Source organism: Triturus cristatus, chromosome 3_2 (assembly GCF_964204655.1).
Source record: "Triturus cristatus chromosome 3_2, aTriCri1.1, whole genome shotgun sequence".
NCBI lineage: Eukaryota > Metazoa > Chordata > Amphibia > Caudata > Salamandridae > Triturus > Triturus cristatus.
Window position 1 is genome coordinate 560,202,863 of NC_140584.1, and position 22,690 is coordinate 560,225,552.

A 22,690-nucleotide genomic window follows, 5' to 3' on the forward strand; every position below is an offset into this window, starting at 1 on the left:
AATACCCCTTGTTGGACATTGTGGGCAAATGAATACTTGTGATATGCTTGTTCCACACTTTTACTGGCCCTACATGGCTGAAGACAACAAAGAGTTTTGTAGCTACTGTGTCACCTGCCAAGCCAGTGGCAAGTTTGGTAGCACTACAATGACCCCCTAACGCCACTTCCAGTGGTTGGGGTTCCCTTTGAGAGGGTAGGGATTGACAAAGTTGGTCCCCTAGACCTCCAACTGCCTCTGGGAACACTTACATATCCTGGTGGTGGTGGACCATGCCCCTAGATACCCAGACGCTATTCCCCTTAGGACCACAACAGCTCCTGCAGTAGCCAAAGCCGTAGGCATTTATTACAGAGTTGGTTTTCCTAAGGAGGTGGTGTCAGACAGAGGTGCAAACTTCATGTCTGGCTACCTAAAAGCTATGTGGAAAGAGTGTAAGTAAATTAAAAATGTACTACACCTTACCATCCAGAGTCCATGTACATCCCTAGAAGCTTTACAGAGGCTAAAGTAGCTAATACTAATGTTCTCTTTTGTGCTAGGGTGGGCGAGCAGTTAGGGCTGTGTTAAACATTTGTTGTACACACTCGGGCAAGAAATGATTACACACACTCAATGACTAAATCCGAGGCCATTTTTTCGTAAAAATATTACTTTTTGTATGTTTGTTTCGTACGAACAAAGATACTTTGTTGCAGTAAAATAAAATAAGTTTGCAATATCACAGTTTTTCGGTGTAAAAAGTGGAAACTTAGTGCATTTTTCAAACAGTTCAATGTTGACCTATTGAAGGAAAATAATAATGCAATTTCACAGGTAAGTATACGACTTACAATTCCAGTCGTCGAGTTTTAAGATCAACACTTGCCAAGGGTCAAGCAAGTTTAGAGTCTGCACCATTGGCGGCACTGGGGCAGCTGGGTGCAGAGGTCAAATTTGGTCACTTGGGCCCAATGTTAATCAATGGAGACTGGGTGCATTCAAAGAGGTGCCGTTTTAAGGTAAATAAAATCTGAGTTGGGTGTCAATCTCTAGGGGTTTATACTAGAACTGAGAGGGCCACGAGGCAGCACTAAACACACACCCTCAGCGGCACAGAGGCGGCTGGGTGCAGAGTGCCAACACAGGGTCGGGCACCCAATGCAAATCAATGGAGAATGACGGTTTCAAACAAATGCTGCAGGCTCGGTTCAGTCACCGGGACGAAGGGAACCGGTGGCTCTGGTGCTAAGTTGGGGTGCTGAGGAACTCAGGGGCACCGTTGGTTGAGCTCCCCAAGACCTGAGGGCTGCGGTGCAGAAGTGTCTTTGGACGTCACAAAAGTTTTACCGGAGTAGTTGGGAGACCCTTTGTGATGAGGCTGCAATCATGGCTGTGGAGCCCAGGAGAGCTCATTCTGGGGTTGACTCAAGCTCAGGACCTCTGGGGAAAGTTTTTGAGACCGGTGGGCCACTTTGACTTGGGCCAGAGGCGTCTGGTACAGAAGTGGGTCTGTAGGTCTGGTTGTGTGGTTCAGCAGGACACTGGAGTTCTTGTTGTTGGTTTCTTTGTGGGCAGGGCCACTGTCCTTGGGAGTTCTTGGTCTTTGGGGAAGGCAGGCAGTCCTCCCAAGGTTTGGAGGTCACTGGGCCCGCAGGAGGAGTCATTTTTTGGAGCACGTTTCTTCGAGGGATGCAGATAGGCCTGTAGGGCTGGGGCCAAGACAGTTGTCATCTGGAGTCCACACTGTTGGTACGTCTCTTCGGTCCTTTTTCTTCTTTAGGTCACCAGGAATCTAAGGATTAAGGTTCCCTGGTGCCCCTAAATACTCAATTTGGGGGCATTACAGGTGCTGAAAGGTAGTAGGCAATGGGCTACTTACCTTTAAGCTTACTATACCCTTTGAATGTCCACTTCCCTTGGGGAGGGAGCATACCCCTAATTCTATTTGCTGAAATCCTCACAAACAATATGGAGGATTTTCAAAGGAGTGGATCACTTCACCTCAGGACACCTTAGCGGTGGTCCTGGCTTAGAGGGGACACACCTCCCCTGTTTACTAATGTTCCTGCCTTCCTTGCTGCCAAAAGTGTGGCTTGGTCTGTTGGGGGGCATCTCCACTAGCTGGAGAGCCCTGGCTAGCATAACAAAGGGCAGGGAGCCTTTGAGGCTCACCACCCTTGAATGCTGTTCCTGCTTGGGGTAGGTGTGATGCACCTCCACTGAAAGCTGACAGCAAAAGTTTCCCACTTCAGATGTCTTAATCGCTGGTGCAGACAAGTCAGCCACACACTAGTAGTTTGGTAGGTTTTCAGGGGGCATCTCTGACGTGCTATCTGAGTGAATTTATTAATGAATCCACCACTGGCATCAGTGTGAGCTCATTAATCTGAGATGTTTGCTACCAAACATCTTGGGATTCGGTGAAGCCATTATGGAGCTGTGGAACTCGTGTTGACAGGCTCCCAGTCCATGTACTCAGTATGGCCTCGCTATGCACTTATAATGTCTAAGAATGGATGTAGACACTATAGGGGCATATCTGCTTATGCAGTTATGCCCTCACAAAAGGCCAGTGCACCCTGTAAGCCTGATGTAGGTGTGACTTACAGTGCTAGCGGGCCTGGCACATAGAGATTTGGACCAACACACGCAGGCTATAGTGGCAGTGTGCATGTGTTTGGTGAGGGGTCTCTTAGGGTGGCAAAATACATGCTGCAGCCCTTAGAGACCCTCTCTGGTCTCAATGCCTTTTAGAGGGAGCTTATAAGTAGGCCAGAGGTGTGCCAATTGTGGAAACAAAGGTACAGTTTTGGGAAAGAACACAGGCACTGGGACCCTGGTTAACTGGAACCCATGCGCATTCAGTCAAAGTTGTATCAGAGTCAAGCAGAAAGTGGGGGGTACTGCAACAAAAACCCACTATAATAAAGGAATAATAGCATCATTCTTATCTTTGGTACCACAGAGAGCTTGAGAATTTGTTATGTTTAAATAAATTTTGAAAATAGGTATCCCATTTGAAATTATGCGGGCTAAAGAACGTTCATTTGTAAGATACCCCTCTCACCAGATGGGGCCCTAAATACACTTTTGTTTTCCATGCGTGGACTGCCAGTTACTACTTAAAGTGTCACACTTTAAGATATAAATAAACTTGTACACCCTTGCACCGTTTCCACAGCACTGGTGTTGGGAGCTTTTTAACGTCTTCATAGGTCTCCCAGACACTTTTGAATTCGTATAACTTACTTTTTAAAAAAAAATAAACTTGTTTTTATACGGGGCTTGCTCCCACACCTTTGTTTCATTGCAGTGCTGTAAATAGAAGGTGTTGTTATTACCCACTATAATGGTACTCAATTTATTGATGCATAACATATAAAGTGCCGAGCAGGAATTCGTGTGGTTGACTTGTGGCGAGCACGTCACACACACAGATCTCAGCAGGTAACATTAACAAAGACATCATGATTTATCAGCACATGGCTCTCTGCATTTGAATTATGTGATAGGTGTAAGAAAGTGATACCAAAAACTGGATGTATTTTTGTGGGCCTAACATGACATATGAAACTGTGAATCCCGTCTATGTATGTGACCTCGAAGGTAAGTTGCTATTAGGAGAGGATTGTAACAATTGGTCAAACACAAGGATTATATTTGCGGTCAGAAGACCCAAAGTGATGAATAGGCCTGTTCTCTCCATTAATCTGATAGCATCCGCTGCAGAACCGGCACTAGAAAAGTGCTCATGGTTAGAGCGAGTATGGGCCATCAGGCAAAAACACTAGTGAAATTAATATAGGACTTATTCTCCAAACTTGAATGTGCCTCTGGAGCCTGATCTTTATAAAATTAATTGTACCATATGAGTTGGTCTGGCTTGATGCTTTTGATGTAGACTATCTCAGCACGATAATTCAAATGATTGAACAGTAAGCTTTATTGACCTTCTCCTCGCCTTTTACACTGTGCAAATCAGTGAATGTAGCCCCAAAGGTATTGGAGAGTTGAAGGACGCCAGTCTGATCTACTTTTGAACACTTTGTCTCTAACTCTTCTGACTATCTGCCTTAAAAAGGGTATTACTGACTAGTGATTTGTTTACCACACCTCATGGCATTCACACGTCTGGGTTGTTGCATGCATTTCTTCAGTTAAAGATTGCTTTTCTGAATTTCACCTCTGTGTAGCAAGCAATTTTATGTTCTGTCTACAACAAGAATGAGATGAGACCTTAACTCTCCGGCCAAATGCCAGTCAAAATTTAGTATCTCCGTTCTGCCTTTGATCTGAAACCAAATATGATAACTTTCATTTTATTCTCCATTTAGAAAATTAATTTTAGAGGCAGCTTTGCATTTAGAACATTTCACCTTCGGTATTTGATAGGATCTGTGGGGCTGTGGAAGCTAATGGATCGCACCACTAAAGCTGTTTTTTTTTTATTTACTCTAATAAAAGGTACCAAACCCTGTAGTTAAAGATCTTGTTATGTAAGAAAGATTGGATACAGTTCTGTATGGAAAAGCCTCAAGTCACCCAATCATTTCCTTATCAATGGAGTCATGAATGAGTTTTTCGGTATTAGAAGAACTAATCATTCCTTGACGGGGACATTTAAGACCTTTGTACTCTGGTAACAATTTAAACATGTTTTGTGTGATGTACAAATCTGGGTGGTGACCTGTTGGAAAGTTCTAAGCTTTGATTCTGCTTGATGATCAGAGAAACTTGTTTTTCTTCATTTGTTTTAAGGTTGGCAGGAAAGTCTTGATGTGAGAGGGGCTTCTCAGTGAATGTAGAATAACGTCCACGTTAGCCTGGATGGCTTCTCAGGCCATCATACTTCTGTAGTCAAGAATTCTTAAAGAGCTGTAGTCTTCTTTTTTCATCCGCGTCAACGTAAGACTGTATGTAGAAGTCGCTCCATAGCAAAACATTTTCTCTCAGCAGTTTCCAGTGATGCCAAAGACTTTGGTAGCACAGTTTAGTAGGGGAGAAACAGGCCCTTATTTGAAGGGTGTGGAAAAGCGAACTGAATACTATATTCAGAACGCACTTAGTCAGCGGATTTATTTCCACCTTTTCCTGTCACGAAAGTGTAGAAAGCAGAAAAAGAGAAATGAAGAGTACTGTATATTTTATTTGGTTTTTTTCTGTAACGTGGATGTCTCTCCTTTATTTTTTTTTAAAGATCTTTATTTGTCAACAATAGGACACATAACAGAAATAAGTTAGAAAATTAAATACATAAGAGTTTCCATAATGAGCAAAAAAGAAGAAAACCAGACAAGTACCATAATGTATCTCAATTGAAGCATATTTGCCTCCTAAAATAAACATATGTCAATTAATATACAGATTTCCATATTTCATGACATCTAGTTAAAGAACGAATACCATTTGTTTTAGCCAGTGCTTGTTCAATATCATATGTTTGTCTGACTATCTGCCACCAATCAGTGACAGAAGGAGGTTTGGGGTTTATCCAGACCCTAGTGATTACCAATCTTGCAGAGGCCATTACAATAGAGAATATACCATTTAACTTATAACTCGAGTTTTTACTACCCAGCATTATTTCCCTAGTTGTGAGAGGTAATTCGATGCCCAGCTTCTGCGATATCACATGACCGAACCTTTGCCAGAATGTCGATAGTATTGGGCATGTTATAAACATATGCAAAATATTCGCCGCATATAAATCACATCTTGGGCATTTTGCCCGATCAGTAATTAGCTTATTAGGTGACCATTTAGCAATTCTTTCAGGCGTATAGTATAATAAGCAGAGTGCACGAAGTTGCAACCGTAGATTAGTAGAATATACTGATTTATCTATCATACTGAGAGTTTGCAAGATCGAAGTAACCGTAACCGACTCCCTCAGGATCTTGCTCCATTCTCTCTGAATCATCTGACCTAAAAGTACTCATATATTTATATGCCCTACTAATCAGAGACTTGATATTCGCAGCGTGTAGGCATTCCCTTATGTCGGAACGAGAGAAATTCGTCAATTTCAGATAACAGGTAAAATAATCTCGAATCTGAAGATATTTAAACTGCATGTTTTCAGAAAGTTTATATTGTGCCTGAAGTGCACCAAAAGAGATAAAACCTCTGCCATCATACAGATCCGATAGGCATGTGACCCCACCCCTAGCCCAGCATTTACCGATGGTATCATGGAACACTTCCGGCAGACTTGTATTGTTCCATAGAGGATACTTACTGTGAAAGAATGATATATTACACCTGAGCATGATAGCCCGCCAGATAAGTATGGTATCTCGTACGGTCTTAAATTTGACCCTTTTTAAAATAGTTTGGGTCATTAGTTCTATAGAGGAACATATTACTTTCCTCACCTAACATAAACCTATGACAAAAAGTAGTAAAGTCAGGGTTAAAAAGACTGCGGAGACGTCCGATGAAAGCCGACCAGAAGTACATCTTAAAATCTGTAAACCCCAGCCCGCCCTGGCTAAAGGGGAGTTTTAAAAGATCTATTTCCCTTCATGATTTTCTGTACCCCAATATAAAGCTGCTCATTATGCCCTCTAAACCTTTTAAAAACAAATTAGGAACTCGTATTGGAATAGAGCAAAATAAATAAAGAAACTTTGGCAAAATTTTCATAATATTGATCCTGCCAATAATACCTAAAGGTAACTTATGCCAGTTTTTTAATTATTGAGCTGTCTCTGTCAATACTACCTCATAGTTAAGGGAGAAGATGCTATCTATCCATCTGTGCTGACAACTTGACTCCAAGATAAGAAACAACTGAACAGACCCCTCTGATTGAAACCGAGGGTTTGAAATTAAGAAGAATTTGTGTCTAGGTGATATTTAGTTTATATCCAGAGATTAAGCCAAATTCAGCAGCTTCTTTCTCTATTACTTTCAATGTGCCCCCAGGATCCGTAGAAAACACAGCAATATCGTCAGCATATGCATTGGCCTTCAGAGCATGCGTACCTGACACGAATGGCTTAATCACCTGATTATTTTGCAAAATTGAAAGAAAAGGCTCTATATATATAACGCAAAGAACAGGGGTGAAGGGGGACATCCCTGCCGTGTATCACAGAGAATCTGGAATGTAGCAGATTGTAGGCCAGAATATACTAATTTGGCACAAGGCCTATCATATAAGGCTTGTACCCTCATCTTAAATTTACCACTGATTCCAACAGCCGAAAGCGTAGCCATTAAAAAGTCCCAAACCATTTGGTCGAACGCTTTTTCTGCATCCACTAAAATCATACAGAGTGGGGTTGACTGTACCTTTGCCGCATCGAAAGCAGCTATTGCCATATTAACATTGGCAGTAGTGTCTCTCCCTTGAATAAACCCATGCTGGTGTGGAGATACAAGACTAGGCATAATTGGAGAAAGACGATTCGCTAATATCTTTGCAAATATTTTTGCATCCGCATTAATAAGCGAAATTGGCCGGTACGACCCACATTTGTCTGCTGGATTCCCCTTTTTCAGAAAGAAACCAATTTGTGTCATATTCCAGGATTCAGGGACTTTACCATTTGACCCAATATATTCTATAACCTGACTGAACGGTGCCAGCAAGACGTCTTTCAACGTGGATTTCTCCCCAAATGATTTAGTGTACATGTTCTGATAGAAATAAAGAGCCATAGTTCTTAGTACTTAATTATCATTGACTTTACACATATACACAGCCAATTATTTTTATGGTGTTAGACCTAAACAATTTCGCTTGGCTGTTAGAAGAGAAAATAGTAGTTGGTATGTCAGCAATGGCATGTTGTTGTGAGAGAGTCAATGGTGGGTTTCAGTTCTTGTACACACATGTTTTTGGAGTGGATCCTGAGAAGCAGCGTGATGGAAATGATGTCTTCTTGCACATATGTGTTCTGAAGTGGAGCTTTATTGTTCAGTGGAGAGGTCTACTTGTTTCTGCAGCGGAGCAGCAAAGCATTTCACTATATGGCAATAGGATGTCTTCTGAGACCACTAAGGTCCTCTGTTGCTTTACTGCAATGTGTTTTTTGTTCTTACAAACTTTAAGATTTTGCTTGTTCGATTCTTTTCTAGATAATTTGGTTTTTAACGAATGCAGACTTGGTATTAAGATTGTTAATTTTTTAGTTCCTTCACTTTTTAGACACTCGGTGATAGTGAGTGATTTGCACTTTTGTGCATCTATGTTCCAGAGAGCGTATGATTAGGTGTGGTTTATACAATGTAACTATTGACTCTCAGAAAGGTCCTTTCAATCACCCAGAGCTACTCATACAAACATGTACTCAATTTACCATTGTTGGATTAATCATGCTCTTCTAACCATTGACACCAGAGCTTTTGATGCACATGATTACATAAGCTATTCACCAACCAACGTTGAATTGTATATTTTGGGCTTAGGCAGTTATTGTGTACTAAGGTTTTGACTGAAAGCTCTTGAATTTAAATGTCTCCTTAAAATATAAGCTTGACTACAATCTCAATCGCATACAGTAAATATGAAACAATTTGCTTTTTTTCCAACACAGGACTAAATTCCTCCATTTTTCTTCAATCAAGTGAGACACAATTTTTTGCTAGACTTCAGGATGTAATCGTGACCGATGTTGACCCAAAAACGATTCATAAGAAGGTATTGGTCTGTTTATTTTTCCCTGTCAGTTCTGAAGGTACAGTATGAAAATAATTGGATTGAAATGTGGGCTTCCTTCCTGGGTATGTTTTCCATGTGTGCAGAATTGAGAAATCTGGTAGAGACTTCTAGATGCAGATTCCTAACCTTTGACTTTCCCAGGCATATCTGTAAACTTTTGCTCGACCAATACCCCTTGCACGCGCTTTCGTGTTGCTCCATTCAGCTCCGCGTGATGTCGGCATCGGTAGCGTAAGTTATGATGTCGCGGTCACCTATATAAGCCCCACACAGGTACATGGACGTCCGTTATTTTTCTGCGCCTGTTAAGCGCCAATCCAGGAAGAGCTACCCCTCTGTTGCTTTTTGACAGGCCTTTTCTTGACTTTTTGTTGACTTCGAAATTATTTCCAACATTGTTTGCGAGGATGTGTTCGAGGAAGACAGGGTTTTAGTCATGCGGTGCCTGTCACTGCATGATATCAGTTACCGACCCTCACCTAGTCTCTCGAGCACAACCACAAATCGAACTTGTGCTCGGACTGTCAGGCTATGGCTCTGTAGGCCTTGCGGGAGCGGGCTATGAAGCTCTTTGCGGCCTGGCAGTCGACACCACCAGCAAGACTCTGCGGTGGTGGTTTCCCGATCGAAGAAGAGGAGGTCTCGGGACCACTCCCGGACCCACTCTGTCTTCGGGACACTCAGGGAAGAGGCACAGATGAAGAAGAAGTACAAGCAGACTTCATCTTCGCCGCGACTGTCGACCGTCAACAAGTAAGGTAAGGAGTACCAACGCTCTAGGCATGGTTCTGCAGATCCGGAGCCAGGCTTTGCACCTTCGTCCCTTTCCGGGAGCTAGAGCAACCCACGCTCAAATTAAAGAGCTTTATGAGGCCATGCGCTGTGTATTTGAGTGAGCCGACCCCTCTGGTGAGCAATCTGGGCCTGCCGGGTCGGAAGAGGCCCTATCGGATTCTACGCAATTGTGGTCTCAGGGATCTGATCCCGGATTCTGGTCAATGCCGGTCGTGCCATCACGACCTCCACCAACATCAGACCCGAAGTCTGTGCTGCTGATGCGTATTGGCGGTGCCGGGGCTATCCTTATCTTCGATGACACGGAGTTGGAACGGCATTGCTCGACGCCGATTCTGACGCCGAGTGAACCCAGGGGTTCTATTTTGTCACTTTGAAGATGTTTTAGGCTCGGGAGAGGAATGGGAATGATCTATGGACCCTTTGGAACACCCGCATGACTCTGCATAGCAGATGGACTTGTATGGGGAACTTGGGGAAGCCAGTGGACTGGACATTTCTCCAGCCACTGGCATGCTCTATCTGTAAACTGGGGCTATGGAGGTTAAGAGCGTGGCCGAGGTCCTCGGACTAGAGCTGCCCTTCGTGCAGGTCAGGACTAATCTCCTGATTGAAGTGCTTCAGCCTGGGGCTTCCAGCTCTGAACCCCCTTTGCCATTCAATGAGGCACTAACTGATGTCCTTCAATCACATGGTCCAAGCCTAGCACAGGGGCTCCTGTGAATAGGACAATTGCAAGCCGCAATCGCCTAGCTCTGGGCGACAAAAAGTTCCTCAGCCAACATCCCACCCCTGAAACCTTGGTGTTGCAGGTCTCTACATCGCAGAGAGCGTTCCCTTCTGTTATGTTCCATATAGGTACCCCAATATAAGCTTAGGTAACAACGTAACCTTTCACCTATACTCTCCCCTACAGTACACACATAACAGTTCCTAGGGACTGACCTTTTACCTAGATAGGACACTGCACACAGAACGCGAGATTTTCCCTGGTAAGAGCCTCATACAATATGCATGAGGATTTTTGTAAACTTAGGACTACCATCTCCTGTATAATAACTATGTATAAAGTTAATTCCCGACATCACCCTAAGTCTGACAAGTGGCACAGCAAGGTAGAACCTCCTGGGAGACCTTTGGGTATAAAAACATCACATCTTGCTGAGACAAGTAGAGGAGATCAGGATTTCCCTGCCGACACACACTGACGCGAGATGCTGAGGTTCCTGCATGCGGATACTCCAGCTCGCAGTGGTCTAACATCTCTCGCGGGGTGTCCAAATCGAGACCAAGATGGGATCCCACAGTCTCTCACTTCAGGTAATGGGGTTGACTTTATCCTAGAGGGATTCTTGGCTTAGCACCTGCATACATGCTAGGTACACTTAGGTACATCTAGTTAGGGTAGCATCATAGGAGTAAGCAGTTCTATTGTCATGTATTTTATATACTTGCCTGTATTCATGGTTAGAGGAAAATGGTAGAAATCTACCATCCTTTTACCTCCTTAGTGCTTCAAATCATTTATATCTTTCTGATGGATACATCTGCCAGTGGATTCCTCACCTTGTGAATATCCCCTGCGCCAGCAACATTCGGAAACTTTTGTAGCAGTCCACGCCGATGGGGTCGAAGACGACGTCACAGAGACACGGCTCTGCTCGCGACTCCGCTGACGTCAACGGCTCCATAAGAAGACCTCGTCGGCGTGATGACGTCAGTTTCCTTTTTTCCGCGCCGACGGCGCCGACGACGCCAACGGATTTCGGGAATCGTTACTAGTAGCTTTACCTGTTACTTTGTGTATTTTCTGGAATATATCTGTCTTTCTTCGAAGATGTCGACAAGGAAGTCGGGTTTCAAGCCCTGTCGAGAGTGTGGCAAGCACATGTCTATTACCGACCCACACGAAGACTGTGTTTGGTGTCTTTCATCCGACCACGATGTGGATGGTTGTTCCAGCTGCCGCAAGATGAGCTCGAAGGCTCTCAAGGAGAGAGAGGCGAAGCTATTCATCACTCTGATGAAGAAGAAGGAAAAAAGAGGAAGGAGGAGGTCTGGATCCAGGTCGAGGTCGAGGTCGGCGTCCAAATCGACTTCGGGGCATGCTTCGAGAAGTAAGAAGCATAAGAAAAAGAGGAGACATTCATCACATCATCACTCCGATAAAGGTTCGGCTCCGAAGTCGAAGTCGCCTACTGGACGTCGGAGAGAGTCAGTGTCTCCTTCTCCGGTCCTGACTTCACCTCCAGCTCCTTCTTCTCCGGTGACTTCGCCGGCTCCGGCTGCATCTCCGGTGCCGGTGTCATCCCCGACGCCGGTTCCATCTCCGGCTCCAGCTGATTCTTCGGCTCCGTCTCCGGCCCCGGATGAGGATCTTCAGGCTCCGGGTGAGACTGTGATGCTGCTTGTACCACCGTCGGCAGGCCCGAGTCCGGTGATGCCTGACCAGTATCCTGCATTCCCTGGTCCAGGTCAAGACCCCACGCATTATCCTAATGGCATGTACGGGGTGTTTTCAAGGGCCATGTATACCTCTGGTGCACCTGTGGGTCCGATGGGTCCGATGGCTTTCAATTTGGGAGTGCCGCAGGTCTACCCTCAAGCTCCATTCATGCCATTCTTTCCGGCGACGCCGTCTTGGCAGCTACTGGCGCCGAGAACATCGACGCCGCTTCCCTCTTCACCGGCGCAGACTCGACTTCGTTCGACGCCGGCTGCTCCTGCGGATCCGCGTTCGGCGCCGCTGCCGGCGCCGTCGGATTCGAACACGGCGCCGCCGACGCCGCTGGTACGGATTGGTTCCAGAAGGGAAGCACAGAGTGGTGGATGAGAGACGCTTTCTTTTGGAAGAAGCTGAAGAGGGAGAGTTAGTTGAATCTGATGAGGTGTTTGAGGAGCTGAAGGAGGCAAGTGGACTGGATTTGTCTCCAGAGTGGGAAATCACTCCACCATCAGATGAGCCCTCTAAAGATGCAGCACCGTATCATGCGGTCATCAGAAAAGCTGCGGAGTTGTTAGACCTTCAGTTACCAACCACGGAGTTCAGGTCCAACATTCTAACTGAGGTGCTGCATTCGCCAACTGCAGTCTCAGAGCCTTTGTTACCCTTTAATGAGGCTATTATGGAACCTGTGCTGGAGGTATGGCGCAAGCCTTTTTCAGCTCCTGCGGTCTCCAGGGCAGTCGCAAGGAGATATAGAGTGGCTCCAGGGGATCCTGAATTTTTAACTTCGCACCCTTCGCCTGAGAGCTTGGTGGTTCAGGCGGCTTGTTCGGGAAGATCAAAGGGGGCCTTTCCTCAGGTTCCAGGAGACAGAGAGGCCAAAAAGGTGGACCAATCGGCCAAAAAGGTCTTTTCATCAGCCAGTATGGCTCTTAAGTCAACAAATGCGACGTGTTTGTTGGGGCGCTATATCCACGCGCTCATGGACTCGGCGAAGAAGTTGGCACCAAAGCTGTCAGAGGAGAATAGGGCCGGCTTTAATGAAGTTCTGACTGATGCCCAGGCGGCTGCTCGCCAAGTCATTCAAAGTGGACTGGACACAGCAGACTCAGTTGCCAGAGTCATGGGGTCTTCTGTTGCCACCAGGAGGGGTGCATGGCTAAAGTCCTCTGAATTCTCCTCTGATGTGCAGTCGACTTTATTAGACTTGCCTTTTGATGGGTCTGGTTTGTTCGGGAAGAAGGCGGATGCTGCTCTCGAACGTTTCAAGGAGAGTAAGGCTACGGCTAGGTCATTGGGCCTTCAATCCCAGCCGAGAGGATCTTTCAAAAAATATAGGGGCTTTGGAAGGGCGACTTTTCGCTCTTATAGACCGACCCAGCAACAGCAGCAGCAACAACAGCAAGGCTCTTTGTCCAAGGGATACAGAGGAAGAATTAGGGGTCGCTCACGTGGCCGTCAACTCTCCTCCTCCTCTTCCTCCTCCTCTGCCCCTCCCACCACTGCAAAGCAGCCCTAGATTCGACATTCCGGATCATGCTGGTCCTGTGGAGGGCCGGCTTACCCATTTTCTACAAGATTGGGAATCTGTAACTACAGATCTCTGGGTTCTGGATCTTGTAGAAAATGGGGACGCCCTTCCCTTTCGGGAATTCCCTCCAAATTACCCTCCTTGTCAAGGGGCATGTTCGGAGGACCATCGTCTTCTCCTGCAGGAGGAAGTCCTGAAGTTGTTTCAGAAAGGTGCGATAGAGGTGGTTCCAGAGCAGGAAAGGGGTCAGGGATGCTACTCCCGGTATTTCCTGATTCCGAAAAAGGACGGCAGGTTACGTCCGATATTGGACCTCAGGATCCTGAACTTTTACCTGAAACAGGAGAAGTTCAAGATGCTCACCCTTGCGCAGGTTCTTCAGGCGCTGAATCAGGAGGACTGGATGGTGTCGTTCGACTTGCAGGATGCGTATTTCCACATCCCCATCCTGAAGTCGCACAGGAAGTATCTCCGGTTTACGGTAGGGTCGCAACATTATCAGTTTGCGGTACTCCCGTTTGGTCTTACTTCGGCACCTCGGGTCTTCACGAAGGTGATGGCGGTGGTGGCAGCCCATCTCAGAAGGTCGGGGGTCTCGGTGTTCCCTTATTTAGACAACTGGCTGATCAAGGCGGAGTCGTCGGAGAAGGCGCTGCGTCATCGGCAGGATACAACTCGGCTGTTGTACAAATTGGGTTTTTCGATCAACGTGCCCAAATCTCACCTGGTGCCCTCTCAGCGCAACCTTTTCATAGGTGCGGTACTGGACACTACTGTTTGTCGAGCATTCCCTCCTCCTCAAAGGATTCTCGACATACAGGAAATGATTCCTTTATTTTACAACGGAGCGGTGGTTCCAGTTCTGAAGGTCCTTCGCCTGCTCGGTCTGTTCGCCTCCTGCATCCTGTTGGTCAACCATGCACGCTGGCACATGAGGGCGCTCCAGTGGTGCCTCCGCAAGCAGTGGTATCAGCACAAAAGAGATCTCAGGGAGTCTGTGAGGATCTCCGGAGAAGCTGCAGCGGAACTATCTTGGTGGAGCGTGGAGGGCAATCTGTCCCAAGGGAAGCCCTTCCATCTACCTCCATCGGTGGCCACGGATGCTTCCACCTTAGGGTGGGGTGCTCATCTGGGGGATCTGGAGATCAAGGGTCTTTGGTCTCTAGAGGAAAGGTTGCTTCATATCAACCTTCTGGAGTTACGGGCGATACGTTTGGCGCTCAAGGCCTTCCTCCCTTCCCTTCGCGGTCAATCTGTTCAAGTCCTGACGGACAACACGACCGCGATGTGGTATATAAACAAACAGGGAGGAGTGGGGTCTCTTTGTCTCTGCAGAGAGGCTCTGCGTCTATGGTCCTGGGCTCAGGACCATCAGATTTGTCTGATGGCAAATCATCTGGCCGGGGTTCTGAACGTTCGTGCAGACAGTCTCAGTCGGCAGTTCTCCGCCGATCACGAGTGGAGGCTTCATCCGGAGGTGGTTCGTCACGTCTTCCGGATGTAGGGAACTCCTCGGGTGGACCTGTTTGCCACTCACGAGAATGCTCACTGCCCGTCATTCTGCAGTCTCCAGTATCCAATGCAGAGAGCGTTGGGGGACGCGTTTCAGTTGAGTTGGGGCTCACGACTTCTTTACGCGTTTCCTCCCATACCCTTGATTCCTCGGGTTCTGAGGAAGATTCGCCAAGACCGGCCCAAGTCATATTGGTCGCCCCGGATTGGCCAAGAAGTGTGTGGTACACAGATCTTCTCCACCTCTCCTCGTGCCCTCCGCTCCGTCTCCCTCTGAGGGCAGACCTCCTCTCGCAGTCGGAGGGGCAGGTTCTACACCCCCACCTCCAGAGCTTACACCTTCATGCCTGGAGATTGAACGGGGCAACCTGAATTCTTTCTCTCTCCCGCCAGATGTGGTGGATGTTATTTTATCGGCCAGGCGACACTCCACCAAATCTATTTACTCATATAGGTGGTCTAAATTTGTGCTTTGGTGCGGAGAGAGGTCCATTGATCCCTTGAAGGCTCATTTGTCTAACATTCTACAGTTTGCCCTTTCACTTGCTCAGCAAGGCTTTGCTGTGGCTACTGTGAAAGGATATTTATCGGCTTTGTCGGCTTTCCTTTGTTTGCCGGATCAGCAGTCATTATTCAAGTCACCTATTGTTCTTCGTTTTATAAAGGGCCTTACAAACAAGTTTCCTCCGACTCCTTTTATTATGCCTCAATGGGACTTAAACCTGGTATTAACTTATCTTATGGGTTCTCCTTTCGAGCCCTTACACAAATGTCCCTTGAGGCTGTTGTCCTTTAAGACGGTATTCCCCATTGCAATCACCTCGGCAAGGAGGGTAAGTGAGCTTCAATCTCTAAGTTCAAAACCCCCATTCTTGACTGTGCATGCTGAACGAATGATTCTTAGGACCAGGGCTGCGTTTTTGCCTAAGGTGGTAACTCCTTTCCATCTGGGGCAATCCATTACCCTCCCTACCTCCTATCCTCCCCCTCACCCTTCCAAGGAGGAGGAGAGACTTCACCATTTGGACCCTAAGAAGGCGGTGAGCTTTTACCTGGACAGGACAAAGGACATCAGGGTTGATGACCAGCTCTTCGTGGGCTTTGCTGGCTGCAGGAAAGGTCGAGCGGTGCACAAGCGCACCCTTTCCAGGTAGATTGTCTTGTGCATTAAGATTTGCTACTCCCTGGCTGGTAAGGAAGCTCTGGAGGGGCTGAGGGCTCATTCTACAAGAGCAAAGTCTTCCACCTCTGCTTTGTCTAGGGGTGTTCCTGTGGAGGACATTAGTAGGGTGGCAACTTGGGCCTCCCTCCACACCTTCGCAAAACATTATTGTTTGGACACCGAGGTGAGGAGGGACGGACACTTTGCTCGTTCCGTCCTTCAGGATTTTTTGGTATAGAAGGGTGGACACCCTCCTCCGGGAGTGGGGACTGCTGTGGAATCTATTCACAAGGTGAGGAATCCACTGGCAGATGTATCCATCAGAAGAACAAGTTACTTACCTTCGGTAACGCTTTTTCTGGTGGATACAGTATCTGCCTGTGGATTCCTCACTGACCCACCCGCCTCCCCGTTGTCCATCCTTCTATACCTGTAGTTCTATGCCTGTATTCTATTGATGGTGTTTCAAATGTGTTTATTACTGTCAAAGGCATTATGTTATTTTTTGTGCTTTGTTATTTATTCTCCACACTGTGTGTGTTGATATGCATATTGTGTACTGTGTATACTGTGTATATATATTGCTGTCAGTCCGGCCGTGTGCCTCGAAGGCACGGAAAAAAGGGGCGGAACTGACGCCATCACGCCGACGAGGTCTTCTTATGGAGCCGGTGACGTCAGCGGAGTCGCGAGCGGAGCCCTGTCTCTGTGACGTCATCTTCGACCCCATCGGCGTGGACTGCTACAAAAGTTTCCGAATGTTGCTGGCGCAGGGGATATTCACAAGGTGAGGAATCCACAGGCAGATACTGTATCCACCAGAAAAAGCGTTACCGAAGGTAAGTAACTTGTTCTTTACTGTCTAATGGTTGTTTCAGTGCACCTATTTTACACTAGAAAATCTACTTTTCAATAAATGCTTATTGAAAAACGTCCATACCGTTTATTCTGTGTAACTCTCGGAGACTGAGAGAGCACAAGTGACTGAGCGAAAATTAGTACACTGTTCCCACGGTCCTGAGGGATCAGGATTGTCCTGTTCAATAGTCGCCAAGAACTATTCTCTCCTTGGTAAGAGGAGTTTCTAGTGGCACTGTGAGCTAGCTGTCACATAGGCCAACATACCCAGTGGGAGTGTCTAGATTCAGTCTGACACCAATCCTACAGTGTATGTTATCTAAATGCGCAGATCTTATATAGGTTTTATAGGAACTACACAACACTTCCGCCCCTCCAGGTAGGGAATCTAAGAGGCTGGATTAACTTGGTAAGAAGATGTTTTCTTCCATCAGCCTGGCATTGCAGTCGGTGAATTCCGCATACTTATTTGGCCGTTTCTCCCATTCCCTTTGGGAGATGGTTGCGCAAGTGCTTCCACAAGTCTTTCAGGCAGTTAAGGACGTGAGAGATGCAGCAAAATTCACCATAATGTGTGGCCTTGACATAACTGTTTCCCTGGGAAGATCGATTTCCACGACAGTGGCCTTGAGGCACCATGCCTGGCTTAGGACAACTGGCTTCTCAGGTGATGTCCAGACAAATTTGATGGACATGCCATTTGATGGTACCAGTCTTTTTGGGGAGAATGTAGACTCGGCCCTAGTGAGATTCAAGGACTCTCGCGCTACGCCCAGTTCCTTGGGCCTCTCTTCTACATCTCGTGGCCTGTCTAGCTTACGCCCCTTTCATAGCAACAGAAGGGGTTTCCAGCCACGTCAGCCCTATCCCAGCCAACGTCTTGTGCAGACTTCCCAAGTCATGTGGGGACGTTAAAGTGGTTCATTCCGACCAAGGAATGGAAGCCAGAAGTCATCGGCCACCCTGCCCTTGGCAGCCTCCAAGCACTCCTAGTCTGACTCTGCAAGATCAGGTTGTCGTCTCCCACCTTCAGCCTGTGGCAAACCACCTGCATTCACTGGGGTTCTCTATAAATGTGCCATCACACCTGACTCCTTCTCAGAAGCTCTCTTTCATAGGAGCAGTTCTGAACGCAGTGCAGTTTAGGGCCTATCCTTCAGAGCAGCGAGTCCAGGATATTCAGGCTATGATTCCGATATTTCAACTTCTATCCTGGATTTTGGTCAGACTGACTCTGAGGCTGTTGGGCCACATGACCTCCAGCATCCTGTTAGTAAGACATGCCAGGTTGTGTATGCGGGCTCGGCAGTGGGACTTGAAGTTCAATGGGCACAGCAGCGGGGGACTCTCACTGACGTGGTTCAGATCTTGAAAGGAGCACAAAAGATCTGCTGTGGTTAACGAATCGCAATTGAGTCAGCGGCAGACTCCTCTCCCTTCCCTGTGACAGATGCTGCATCCCCTGAGGGCGGCTACCTGGGAGATGTGGAGATCAGGGGACACTTGTCTCCAGAAGAGACGGGGCTCTACATAACTTTGTTGTAGCTCCTAGCCATACAGTTGCCATTTAAATCATTTCTTCGCTCTGGGGAAGATATTGCAGGTGTTCACGGACAACACCACCGCATGTGGTACTGCAACAAACAGGGCGGGGTGGGGTCGTGGGGCCCTTTGTCGAGAGGCTCTTTGACTCTGGACATGGCTGGAACAGCAGGGCATAACCCTGGTGGTTCAAGGCCAGGGCAGACAAACTCATCCGTCGATGCCTAGAGGATCACGAACGGCATCTCCAGTCAGAGGTGGCGCAAGGTCTCTTTCAGCAGTGGGGAGAACCGCGGTTAGATTTGTTTGCCTCTGAAGAGAACGTGCAGTGTCTGCGATACTGTGCGCTGGAGTTTTCAAGGCGGATATTGCTCGGCGATGCTTTTCATCACGAGTGGAGCTCAGGCCTATTGTACGCCTTTCTGCCCATACCACTTCCGCCCAGGGTTCTGAAGATCAGACACGACTGGTCCCAAGTCATTCTTGTGGCTCTGGACTGGAGTCTTGTATCCAGAGCTTCTGAGGAGGAGTATCGATCCTCCGATCAGGCTGCCCCTTCGACAGGATCTTCTTTCGCAGCAGCAGGGAAGGGTCCTCCACCCGAACCTGTCAACTCTGCGCCTCCATGCATGGAGATTGAGTGGCGGCAGTTGATTGCTTATGACCTTCCTCCTGAAGTCTGTAACGTTATTCTGGTGGCCAGGTGGCCTTCCACTATATGCCTGCCGTAGGCGAGAAATTTATATTATACTTTACAGAAAGGTCTATTGACATACTTTCTGCTTCTCCTTCCATTGTCCTTTTCTTCATTCTAACCTTTGGCCAGCAGCGATCTGCTTTGGGAACTCTCAAGTGTTACCTTTCTGCTCTGTCTACTTTTGCGGCTGCCAGACTGGCCCTCTCTCTTCAAGTCTCCTATTGTGAATAGATTTCTAAAAGGGCTGGCTCACCTGTTCCCACCCATGCACCTTGTCATGCCACAGTGGAAACCTCAATTTGGTCCTTACCTATCTGATGTGTGCTCCCTTTGAGCCTTTGCACAATTGTCCCCTCCGTCTGTTGGCCATCAAAACAGCCTTTTTAGTGGCGATTACTTCTGCTCGGAGGGTGAGTGAGTTGCAGGTGTTATCTTGCTCACCTCCTTATCTTATACCTTTCCGGACAAAGGTGGTGCTTTGCACCAGGGCATCCTTTTTTCCAAAGGTTTTGACCCCATTCCATCTGGGTGAGTCACAAAAGAGTTACCATGACCAACTCTTTGTGGGGTACTTGGGAGCGAAGAAGGGAAGGGCAGTGCAGAAAAGGATCATCTCTCTCTAGGTTGTTCTCTGCATCAAGATCTGTTATGCCTTGGCAAAGAAGCAGCCCCCTGAGGGATTAGGGGCCCCTTCCACCAGGGGAAAGGCTGCGACTATGACCTTGGCTCGGGGTGTCCCAGTCCAGGACATCTGTCAGGCTGCAACATATGCGTCTTTGCACACGTTTACAAAACATTACTGCCTTGATTGTCAGGTGCGCAGGGATGGACATTTTGCCCGTTCAGTTCTGCAAGACTTTTTAGTATAGGATATAAGTCTGCAACCCACCGCCGGGATGGTATGACTCTGGTATCTGATTCAAAAGTAAGGAATCTGCAGCTAGAAGTCTCTATCAAATGAGCAAGTTACTTACCTTCGGTAACACATTATCACAGAGCCAAAGAGAGCCATCCGATGTTGGGCGCAAGGGGAATTGCTCAGCACAAGTTTCCCAATCCAGCCTGACACCTGGGAAATTCAAAAATAAGGAATATGCTACTAGATAGTCTCTACCAGACAGTGCGTTACCGAAGGCAAGTAACTTGTTCGTCAGTGCACTTCATGGCTCTGTGCTCCTGGCATGGAAAGTCCTGAAAAGTAACTGACTTCAGCATGCCGAGGTGGCTCTTCTATAGGTGACGTGGGCGTCACAATGGTAGAGACTATGTTGACGATGTTACACGTAGCCGATCAATACCACCGGGGGCACAAGGATATTGTTTGAAGATTCAAAGGTAAAGAATTTGTAACTAGATTATGTCCTTACCAGATAAGACATTACCAAAGGTAAGTAACTTGTCAGTCTTTGGGACAAATTTGTGGCGTGGTGCAGCACACATTAGATTGACCTCCTCCAAGCCAAGTTTTCTGACATTATGTTATTTGTTTTATCTCTCACCCGGCAGGCTTTCCTTTGGGTACCATTATGGGTTACGTTTGGGCTCTTTCAGGCTTTTTAACGTTGCCAGATTTCTTTAAACATGCTACAAGATTTGTTTCTTCTGTCTCCCTTTGTAATGCCACATTGGAACCTTAAGTTGTTTCTCACAACCTGATGTGCCCCTTTGAGCCATTCCTCAGCTGTTCCTTGCATCACCTCCCCTTCAAGAAAGTGTCCCTCATTGTTATTACATAGGCACGGCATGTGAGTGAGCTTCAAGCTCTTTGTGTCAACCAGCCATACACCATCTTCTATCCAGACAAATTTGTTTTACGGACACAGACCTCATTCTTGCCAAAAATTGTGAAGCCATTCCACTTCGGTCAAAACATCTTATTGGTGTTCTGTGCTGTGCCTTACCCCACTAATGAGTAGGAGAGACTCCATCACTTTGACCCAAAGAGAGCACTGAGCTTTTACATAGATCATGCCAAAGAATACTGGATGGATAATCATCTTTTCGTCGGGTTCTCTTCAGTGAAAAATGCTATGGCTGTGCAGAAAAGAACCATCTCCTGCTGGGTCATGCTCTGCATGAAGATCTGCTTAGCACTAGTTTAAAAGCAGTCTCCGGGAGGACTGCATGCTCATTCTATCTGATAGAGACTACTAGCCGCAGATTCCTTCATGTAGAATTATCCCCAGGCGTGAGACTGGATCCGGAAAACTTTCTTGCCCAGCGCATCCCTGCGCACTGGGGGGACGGCATCACGCGACTCCGCCCTGGCGTCATCTGCGTACGTGACGTTAGCAAGGTCACATAAGTCCCACCCCGGTGCGCCTACGTCAGTTTTTTCCTTTTCCTTGTTCAACGCGGGTCCGGTTTGTGCTCTGGGCCTGTTTAGGCATTTCCCTTGTGCTATTGCTGTGTGTGTGGGAACAGTGTGCGAATGCCTTCAGGCTTTAAAACTTGCTCGTTGTATGGCCGCCTCATGTCGGCGACGGATCCTCACCCCATCTGTATGGTGTTTATGGGAGCACCACGACTCAACTGATTGCGAGGCGTGCCAGCAGATGAAGCCGAAGTCCCGGCGGAAGTGCCGGATGAAACTTCTTTCTACTCGTGTGTCCAGGTTAGCATCGACACCTCGCCCCAGCCCCAGCGGAGGGTTCTCGGACCCGCGGCTTCCCTCGCCAACTTCGATCTTCTCCCAGGTCGCAAGAGCGTCACTCACCTATTGGTAAATGTCGCAGTTTGTCCCCGAGGGTCGGGTTCTGGCCTGTCGGGGGCGTGGGCTCTCCGCGGTGGTGCGGCCCCAAGTGTCGTCCCCGTATCTGCCGTTTCCGGCCGTGGGGGCGACTAGAGCCCAGATGGAGACATATGCGGTGGCTTTGCAGGCCTCGCTGGCTTCTCCGCCACCTCCTTCCCTTCTTGGGACGTCAGCGGTTCCCTTGCAGTGTGCGGGGTCCAGCCCCGGCACCGACTGGTTCGGATCCAGGCTCGGAGGATGTGGTGCCGTTGGGGTGCAGCCCTTCGGGGGTCCCTCCTTCGGACCACGGCGCCTCTGCATTTCCGCAAACTCCCGCGGGAGTCCCTGTGGTGTCGCGGGAGGTCGCCGGGGCTCGGGTCGCACCCTCGAGCCCCTCTCGGTCCTCGGGACAGGCGGCGGCCTTGGCTGAGGTGATGCCGCTCCGGCGGCTGCTGGCGGAACCACACGTCGGCGGAGGGCCCATCTCACCCTGTCATGAGTCGCAGTTGGCGGGGGACTCCTCGTCCCTTCCCGGGCCCTCCTCGTCCCTTCACGAGGTCGGGTCGGTGCTGTTCCTGCGCCGCCCCTTCGCCTCCCCGGCTCCGGCCCAGCTCCGGTCTCCTGCGCCGTGTCAGTCTCCCCGGCGCCTCCTCCGGCATCGGTCAACGATGGTGTCCTGCCTCAAGTTGCGTACTCTACAGCACCGGGCTGACATCGGGTCGTAGACTTGTCTTCAGACGACGACGCTTCTCCAGAGGTTCGGCGG

At 47.9% G+C, this 22,690-nt stretch overlaps 1 protein-coding gene across 1 annotated transcript in view; it reads left to right on the top strand.

Annotated features, from left to right (window-relative positions):
• Window positions 1-22,690, top strand: part of VPS13C (vacuolar protein sorting 13 homolog C) — a 2,873,871-nt gene that overhangs the window by 940,825 nt on the left and 1,910,356 nt on the right. Inside the window, exon 31 of the mRNA XM_085648297.1 lies at window positions 8,526-8,629. Within this exon, the coding sequence (XP_085504423.1) occupies window positions 8,526-8,629 (104 nt within the window). The remainder of the gene's footprint in view (window positions 1-8,525; window positions 8,630-22,690) is intronic.